Here is a 9,475-nt window from a genome sequence, read left to right on the forward strand (position 1 = left end):
TGGAAAATACACCATAATCCAAAGTAAAACGCAGTTTGGATAAATATAATTAATACATACATTGCATTCCCACCACTATTCTCAGAGTAAATGTGTTTCATCAGCAACGCTTGTACATGTCTTGGTCCCAGGAACAAGGCTCTGCTCAGGGTGAAGCTGGACGGCGACTGTACTGAACTCTGTATCTGTTCACTGGGACCCCGTGGACATTCACCGTCTCACAAGTGGTTTTACAGGGCACCATCTCCTCGTCTTCGTCTCCCATCAGCCAGTCTTGAACGACGTCAACGGCCTCCATGGTCACGTTCTCCTCCAGCCACCTATTGTGCCACTCCTCGAACTGCTGGTGGTGCTTTAGCAGCACCACTGGCTGCACCTGAAAGCAGGACAGTAAAGATCACCGAGAGGTTTTGGGGGGAAAAGCCAAAACCTTCGCCTCTTTGTACCTCTGGATGTGCACGCTTTACAACACAAAGAGTAGAAGAGGAAACCGCATACCTGCACTTAAACATCTCTATTTCTTAATGTTTGCCACTCCCCCTTAAAACCTGCGTGGTAAAGACAGGGCTGCTACACTCAACCCAAGTAGAGAGCGTTTACCAGCTCTACCCCCGGTTTCATCCAACACGGAGTAGTAACTTTCAGGTGTAGTTTGCAGGAATTCAGCCACAAGACTTATTGGTACCTGCCCTTTGGCTCCCATCCTCAACCTCTGCTACTGCCCAAGCTGCAGAGAGAGTAATAGCGAGAGAGGATGTACCTGCTTGGCTCGGCAGAGCGCTCCCCGCCGGTACATGTAATCCTCCGAGTTCATGATGAACATCATTTTGTGGGTGTTGAGTTTGAACCGGCAGTCCACGTTGCAGGCACTTTCCACCCCGATCAGCCTCTTCCAGGAGCTCTTCACTTCGCTCCGCAGAGCTCTCACTTGCTTACACTGCCACTTGCGAAACTTTTTTAGGTTTCTGGAACAGAACAAGGGTTACAAAGCATGTGTCATACTTGGCTGTCCATTCTAAGCCACCAGAGCTGACAGGACAAAAAGGACACTGGTATTTCCACATCTAGTTTCAGACTTTCTCCAGGATCTTCCTCCATACACTGAGAAAGACTTAGTGAAACGGGAACAAATTAGCCCTCAAACTCCTCCCACAAGGGACCGCTGAGACGGTCCCGCTCCTTTCCAAAGGCACTTTCATCAACAAACCTCCATCATTTTTTTCCTCAGCACTCCTACGCTGGGCACTGGAGCACAGCAGCCCCGTCGGACCTGATGATGAGCACGCTTCCCTGGAGCTGCCTGTGCGGCATCGCTCAGAATCACTGCCGCACACACCGAGAGGAAGCGCTGGCAGCTGCCGGGGTGATGCAGGAGAGGGAGCGCACTCACCTTTGCAGAAAGACCGGTTTCAGCAAGAAGCCATCATTCTGGTTGTTCGGAGCTCCTTCTACCCCGACGTACTGCTCCATGTAGTTGGCCAGGTGCTACACAAGACCGATTGCAAGTCAGATTTTGCTCTCAGCAACACAAACTTCACTGCAAAGAACCAGTTTCCAAGCTGCTTTTTATGAAGCTGATTTATATCCAAACTCTTCTACCAACACCCCCGTTTCTGTCAATGACCACAGGCCCCCCCGTCAGCTTCCCATCTCCCAGGTACGCTTATCCTCCTGGCAAAGTCTCGCATTTTGGAACAAGAAAGATGAAAGCATTCTTCGACACCCGCTTTGTGTGTGGCACAGCAGACTCCATGGTCACTGTGGTATTACCTGGACCTCCACAGGATCTTCTGTCTGGGTTTCCTCTGTATCCAGCAGCTCAATGGTCATGATCACCTGTCCCTTCCGCTGCAGAAACATTACCTGTAACAAAGGCAGAGGCACAAGATAATGGGGCCACACGGGTGCCCAGTAAAATGCTGTATAGTCACAAGAAGTCATGTGGACAACAAGTATGAGCTAGGAGAGAAGTAAGCAGCAGGGCTTTTCAGTGAGGCAGTACCCCACTTCACTGCCTAGACTCTGGTTTTGGTACTTTCTCTCACCCACTGTGGCTTTGGAGCTTCCAAACCCGTTTCTCCCAGGTAAATTGCCACAGTCACCTTAGGAAATTCCCTGGCAGCAAGTTCTTACCTTGAAACAGTTCTCGTCTGCCATGCACCGTTCAGCCTTCCACTGATAGCTGGTCTCCTTTGCCGCCCGGACACAGCGGGAGGAGAGGTTACCGCCAGCAGCACCTCGCTTCCTTTCGTTCAGGTAGAGCTCAACAACCTTCAAGCAGATGTCATCGCTCACTAGATGGTGAAGCTTCCATTAAGAAAGGGGGAATTCGGTCAGCAAGTCTGGGCGTGTTAGGAAAGGAGCACAAAACCCAGCACGGCACCACACCTCAGGTGAAGAACCAATGCTGTAACTCCAGAGACATCACACACCCACCCGCTTTTTCACTACTTTGCAGAAGGAGGAACAGAGAAGAGCGAGGGGCTGGTGTGCCTCCACTGTAACAAACTACAAACTAGATCTGAGTCAAAATGACTGGACCTTTTTTTTTCTTTTTCCTTCTCCTGCCTTAAATATTTTTTGGGAATGGCAGAATTTTGAAAAAACTGGAACTTAAAACATGTTGGAAAAGGCCAGGAAGAGTAAATCCCCTAAGGTGGTCCCTGTCTTCAGCATGAACTGATCTCCTGGCAGCGATTCCCCTACACACACAACTTGGCTGTGCGTTCGCTTTAAGTTCAGTGCGTCCTTGGCTACAGGGTACTGAGAAACCCACCTGTCTGCAGAAGGGAGATGTGTGCCCCCAGCACAGCCACCAAATCAGTTACCTGGCGGACAATGTTCTGCACCAGTTTGTCCATAGTAAAGCCAATGTAGGCATGGATAGTGAACATCTCCCTCAGAGTGTCCTCGTACTGCGTGGGGTCAATATTTCCGTCCAGCAGACTCCTCACCATATCCAGGAACGCGGGGTAGTACTCCTCCAGCTCCACCTCACCTGGGTGGGGGAAAAGCGCGGTCACTTCATGCACGCGAGAGGCGAAGTGAAGAATCACAGACTCATAGAATGGTTTGGGTTGGAAGGGGCCTTAAAGATCATCCAGTTCCAACCCCCCTGCCATGGGCAGGGACACCTTCCATAGACCAGGTTGCTCCAAGCCTCATCCAGCCTGGCCTTGGATACTCCCAGGGATGGGGCATCCACAGCTTCTCTGGGCAACCTGTCGCAGTGCTCCCACCCTCTGCGAGAAGAATTCCTTCCTGATATCTAATCTAAACCGACCCGCTTTCGATTTAAACCCGTTACCCCTTGTCCTGTCACTACAGGCCCTTGTAAAAAGTCCCCCCCCAGCTTCCTTGTAGCCCCCTTCAGGTACCAGAAGGCTGCTACAAGGTCTCCCCAGAGCCTTCCCGTCTCCAGGCTGAACCCCCCAACCCTCTCAGAAGAGGTTCGGGGGACAGCACAGCCCAAGAAGAATCATAGAATCATAGACTGGTTTGGGTTGGAAGGGACCTTAAAGATCATCCAGTTCCAACCCCCCTGCCATGGGCAGGGACACCTTGCACTAGACCAGGTTGCTCCAAGCCTCATCCAGCCTGGCCTTGGATACTCCCAGGGATGGGGCATCCACAGCTTCTCTGGGCAAGAGTGAGGCTCAGTACTGAGGACACGCTTACAGACAGACAGTTCTGCGTAAGGGGTGCTGACAGACAGCAGCGGTTTTCTCTCACGCACTTCCTGGCTGCCTGCTCTAGTTAACTGTTCTGTTGTGGACCCGTCTGATTCTAAACCAAAGTAACAGGTCATACTACGATCTGACCACGTGAAGTCTGTGAGCTACAGGAGAGCCCTCAGAATGTAAGTTACAGACCAGCTCTCCTGTTAAATTAGCTGTACCCATGAATCACAAATACAGTGGAGGTCTGTCCCCCTGCATTCCTGACAGACTTGCCTGCCCGGCTCGGCTACTCAACACACGCAATCAAACACTGCCAACTAGAGCATTAAGCATGGACTACGTCCCGGATTATTCTTACTTGGTTGCTTCAGTCTTAGTTCCATGGCTGGATCATTGGTTTTTTCTTTTCTTCCCTCACAAAGGAGTTTCTCTCTCTCTTTTTCAGTCCGATATTCTAGAAGTTGCTTCTGAGCTTGGCGATAAATCTTTAGGAGCCTTGAGCACAGAGTCTGGTGAAGGCGGAGGAAGAAATACCAATTATTATTGACAAAGAACAGACTGTAAACATCATCCAGGGTGTTGTGGGGCTCAGCAGCTGTCACATCACAGAAGCTTGCTTTTGCCTCCAAAGGACTGCTTGGAGGCCCAGGCACGTGTTTTTTCCGTAGCTCTGGAGCGTCCAGGTTCTGCCCCTGATGGTTTTCTCTGTCCTCGTCTGTTGATTCTTCAGAAATACTGTGCTCAGGGGGCTGAGAGAAGAACAGCTCAGGGATGAAGTGATGCACTATCTGCCGGATGGTTGCTTGATCCTCCTTTTGGATGGTAGGCTGCCTTTTTACATAATAGCTGATAAGAGACGCTGCATCTTCCAGAATCTGCTTGTCTTCATAGATAAAGATAAGATGAGGCTCGTTTGTGGACGAACTCCTCCCCTCTGAATGCTGCTCCTGATGCTGTAATCAAGAGACAAATAGATCAAGATCCTTCCGATCCATGCACAAGAGCCATTCCTGCCAGAAGAAATCAAACCGGTATTAACGCTACGCTTGGGGCAGTCATTCTGGGGGGAGAACTCTTTGGAGCACTACCACTTCCACAAGGTCCCAAGTGCCACGTAAACATCTAGAGAACACGCTAACGAAGGACATACAGGATGGGTTATTTACCACACACGCACCTCATCATAGACACTCTCAATTTCGTTCAGCAGACTCTTGGAGCGCAAAGCTTTGGTGTCGTTTTGTTTGAAGTTGACGGCCTGATGGTCCAGGGACTTCAGGTAGGCTTTCTCATACTGCTCCCGCCAAATTTTGTTGAAGCCCTGCTGGGCCTCCCGCCATTCCTCCTCTTTCGCTTTCAATCTGCATAAATGTACCATCTACTTCAGTTCCAAAAGACAAGCACAAGGCACGTTTAACGTTGCCAACTGCCATGCACCAAAAGCTTTTCACTACACCCAGAAGCAATAAGTAAACCAGAAAAGCCCCACCACTGACGCGGAGTAACCCCTTGAACACCTACAGATCACAGTTGTTCAAAATGCCTTAACAATTCCGTATCAGTTCCTTAAAGAACCTGGGTGAGCACAAGAGAACGGGATGTACCTCTTAAGAACAACAGGAACCGCAGTAACTGGGTTTTTCTTCAGACTTTCGATGATCTCTGGTGCTTTATCACCATAGATGCGGTAGATGGCCCTGCGCTGGATCACCTCCGACGTCCCTCCCAAGCAATCATCCAGGCGAAACTTCTCCTGATCCTCTTGAGTCAGTCGAGAGAGTTTTTTCTGCACGCTCTCCAGCACACGTATCGTGGCTAAATTGGTCTCCAAGACAACATCCAACTGTTAGGAGTTGACAAAAGACACGGTGTAAGAACAGGCACAGCAGGAAAATGGGAGGCGAGCGGCGCCAGGTTTGTGGCATGGATTCCAGCCCCAGTGGGTGGAGCTAAGAGGCACCAGTGAGGTTTCTTACTGGGAAACGTACCTCCGCCAGTTCTCCCAAAGGTCACATGCTTTTGGGGACTGGACTCATGCCTAGAAAGAACTACTAGATGCCAAGCAAGTGGAGAACACCAAACTCTAGCTCAAACCAACGGACACTAATAGGAGTTTCAGTAATGGGCCCCCAATTAATTCAGACAAAAACCTCATAGCTGCAAGTTTTGCTTTCTGAGGAGGCAGACAGGCAGGAAGGAAGCTCAGTATCAGAGGTACCTCAAACCTCTCATCTTCACAGCGGTGCAACTGCTCCTCATACGGAGTCTTCTTGGAGCTGACAAAAGTGGAGTCTTCGGACCAGGATGGAAATGAAACCCAGGTATCATTCAACACCTGCAACAGTGCAAAGACACGCCATGGAACAGAGCCTTGGGAGCCCAGAGCTGTTCTCATGGGGTCTGACACTTCTCTGTTCTATTTCTGCACAGCTCTTCCCTGAGTTTCTATTGGAAGTTTCGGACCTAGTTCACAAGTCACTGTCATGACTCAGAAGATGAAGGTGTGTGAGGAACCGTGCCAGGGCCCTGCTCAGAAAGCTCCAAAGCACTGTCACGATCGTCTCACAAACCGCAGGGATCCCTCTGCCACCATCAGCAGCTGGAAGTAAAGGAGGCAGTTGCCAACAGCAGCCAGAGGCAGGAGCACCCACGCTGCAGATGTCTGTTCTCAGGGAGAACAGTGCTTCAGACACTGGCTCACGGGGCTCTTTTCAGGAGAAAAACTGTTTCTAAAGGCCATATCGGTCCACTGCTAGGAAATTCATTTCAGGCTATTTAACACTCTTTTTCATCTAAAGGAATAAATTTGTGTATGCACAGGGACTCAAAAGACACTGAAGTGAAAGATGTGATTTGAGACGGGCTTAGATAAAATCAGTAAAATGCATGTGGATACTGATTTCAATAAATGGGACAAATAACTGACTTGAGATTGAAGCTGGCTAATCCCCGTTAAAGAGGGAATCCACATGCAGAGCCTGTAGCTCTAGGGACCCCAATTTAAAAAGTGCAATGTGTGTTCAGGGACTGAATAGGTTGATCCCCAAGTACCTCCTTGCAAATGGCTGTTCTTCCACTGCACTTTGGCTGCTGATAGGTTTTTGGGAGAGCGCGGTAACTTGATCCTATGCGTTTGCAGGAAGCGTAATCAATTTCCCGACTCATTCCATCCCCAGATCGGTCGCTCAGTGGAGAAGCAAATGAAAGCTCTTTCACACCAAGGAAGGATTTGAACTGTGCAAAGAGTTCTGGAAATTTCCTTCAGAAACACAAGTAAGTAGGCTGTTATTTCACTCTGACGGTTTTAAGGTGGCTCATTGTGCCATAAAAGCGAGGGAGAAAATCTAAACAAACTTAGCACTGCAGTGAGAAATCCTTCACCACCGTTTTACCTGCGAACGTTCTCTCTGAGCCGTTTTATATTCTTTGTGACTTTAGGCAGGAAAAAAATCTCCCTCCACAACTGCACGAATACTCCCCTTAACTGAGTCACTGATCCTTGCCATGTGACTCTCCCTCTTCTGCCAAACAGCCCCAGAGGCTCCCACCAGAGAGCCAAAACTAGTTATCCTTTTCGCAGCTCTGTTCCGAGATTCCATGCTTATACCTGTATTACATTTTGAGAGATTAGAACAAGGAGTGTGAACAGAGACCACCCTCCAGAGTCCTCCAGATTCTCTGCCCCTCAGCAATTTCGCGTAAGATCAGGCAGTCTGCTTTCAACTGGATGCACAGAGGAAAATATCCTCCTCAAAACGCTCTTGAAGAGCTGTGTAGAAATGTTAGAAGATTCAGATTTTATTACTCCTCTTTTTGGATTAGCCTTCAGTTTCTGGCGTGCTACCTAGGAGACACTGCTGGAGTTAAATCCAAAACTTCAGGAACAGAGTTCGTAACGTCTACCAAAAGGTAACAGAGTAAGACCTGAAGAGTACAACACGGCAGAGAAGATGGTAACTTACCCCAAAAACGGTGTAACTAGCTGGAGCAACTCAGAGCCAGAGACCAACTCCTGGTTGAAGAGAGCAATGCAACGGAGGAAATTCTCGTAGACTTCCTGGCTCTTTAGCACCCTGCGCACCTACAGCGGTTTGGAGAGGAATGATCGGACCATTGGGACACCACTTTTATTTAGTTCACATTCTAAATAGTCTGAACCACGGGTGCAGTGACAAACATGGCAACGTAAAGAGAGAGTACGCACAAAAATGCCAGTTTCAACCAATGATCTAGTAACTATGGATGGTACCGTGAGGAAACAGCACTAAACAGAGAGAAAGCCATGTCTGTAAGAGACAAGCATTCAGGAAAAGGTTAATTAACAGTTTCTATTCCTCTTCCAAACCCACCTATTTTCTCTTTTCTTGCTCTTTCTCCTTCTACCACTTGAAAAGTCAGGCAACTGCTAAGTGTGGACGCACTGATTGTACAGAAAACCAACCAATTCATAACCACATAAAGGTTGAAACTAAAAGTCCACAGAAGGTGAGAACAGGCCAAATACTGACCTTGTCAAAGAAGGAAAACTCTTGCAGTGTTCCGTATTTTCCCACTGTCGCTACTGACAGATCTTTGGTACCTCGCAGTTTCATTTTCTTCTGTTAAAAGAACAAGCAGTTACAGGTAAAATGTTGGGGCTCAAATGTTACCAAATTCCACGTTGCTGACAGGTAACAGCTCTCTGCTGAGGCTGAAACTGCTCATTTCCCAACTACTGCTCTGCCACTGCTGTACCAAGTCCTCTGCAGCAACCTCCATTACCTGACTCCCGGTGAAGAACCAACAAAGAAAGGATCACTTGAGACAGAATTCCAAAGAAAGATTTCTTTGTAGAAGCAACCCATTGTCCCTTTCCAAGGCCAACGCTTAGTACAGAAGGTCTTGATGTTTAGCATTCACCATGTTACCACACGCATTTAAGCACACTTTAAAAACTCCCTTTTTTCTACAGTAATTCGTACTTGTAAAATAATTGAAATTTTGTTTCTTGTACCTGACACTCACACGCCTCAAAGACACTACCCACTGCAACTTTATCTAAGCAAATAGCTAAAAACAGTGAGTAGTACTAAGTTATTCCATGCTGTTACTTGCTAAAAGATACCTTTGCTGGGCCAGAAACGGGACGCAGCAGCAGTGGTCTGGATCGCTTTTTGCTATGTTCCAGACTCTTCTCATGCTCAGTTTTCTGGACACTGTTCACTTCACATGGTCCATTTCCTGTGAACTGAAGTAAATAAATCATGATTTCAAGGTCCTCGCTTGGCACAAATAAAGAACCCTGTCCATCCTACCTACAGGCTGCAGAGCATGCAGTGAAGTTACCCGTTCTGCAGCGAAGAGGAGCAAAGTTCATCTACTGGCTGTACGTTTTTCCATAATGCTTTGCATTCCTAAAGCTTCCCTATGCATTCTACACACAAACAGAGAGTATTCGATATTTTGCCTTGCCGATATAGACTGGTTGGAGTGAGTCCAGAGGAGGCCACGAAGATGCTCAGAGGGCTGGAGCCCCTCTGCCATGGGGACAGGCTGGGAGAGTTGGGGGGTTCAGCCTGGAGAAGAGAAGGCTCCAGGGAGACGTCATTGCAGCCTTCCAGTGCCTGGGGGGGCTACAAGAAAGCTGGGGGGGACTTTTCCCAAGGGCCTGTAGTGACAGGACAAGGGGTAATGGGTTTAAATGGAAAGAGGGAGATTGAGGTGGGACATCAGGAAGGAATTCTTCCCGCAGAGGGTGGGGAGGCACTGGGACAGGTTGCCCAGAGAAGCTGTGGATGCCCCATCCCTGGAAGTGT

At 48.6% G+C, this 9,475-nt stretch overlaps 1 protein-coding gene across 1 annotated transcript in view; it reads right to left on the bottom strand.

Moving 5' to 3' along the window:
• Nucleotides 1-9,475, bottom strand: part of SIN3B (SIN3 transcription regulator family member B) — a gene marked incomplete at its 5' end in the record, with an annotated part of 12,170 nt that continues 2,695 nt past the window's right edge. Inside the window, 14 exons of the mRNA XM_010159206.1 lie at nucleotides 1-376; nucleotides 761-965; nucleotides 1,391-1,485; nucleotides 1,771-1,863; nucleotides 2,134-2,307; nucleotides 2,829-2,998; nucleotides 4,039-4,633; nucleotides 4,858-5,041; nucleotides 5,285-5,523; nucleotides 5,899-6,015; nucleotides 6,732-6,939; nucleotides 7,643-7,761; nucleotides 8,189-8,278; nucleotides 8,785-8,907. Coding sequence (XP_010157508.1) covers nucleotides 146-376; nucleotides 761-965; nucleotides 1,391-1,485; nucleotides 1,771-1,863; nucleotides 2,134-2,307; nucleotides 2,829-2,998; nucleotides 4,039-4,633; nucleotides 4,858-5,041; nucleotides 5,285-5,523; nucleotides 5,899-6,015; nucleotides 6,732-6,939; nucleotides 7,643-7,761; nucleotides 8,189-8,278; nucleotides 8,785-8,907 — 2,643 coding nt within the window. The remainder of the gene's footprint in view (nucleotides 377-760; nucleotides 966-1,390; nucleotides 1,486-1,770; nucleotides 1,864-2,133; nucleotides 2,308-2,828; nucleotides 2,999-4,038; nucleotides 4,634-4,857; nucleotides 5,042-5,284; nucleotides 5,524-5,898; nucleotides 6,016-6,731; nucleotides 6,940-7,642; nucleotides 7,762-8,188; nucleotides 8,279-8,784; nucleotides 8,908-9,475) is intronic.

The sequence above is a fragment of the Eurypyga helias genome, unplaced genomic scaffold (genome assembly GCF_000690775.1).
Source record: "Eurypyga helias isolate BGI_N326 unplaced genomic scaffold, ASM69077v1 scaffold5749, whole genome shotgun sequence".
NCBI lineage: Eukaryota > Metazoa > Chordata > Aves > Eurypygiformes > Eurypygidae > Eurypyga > Eurypyga helias.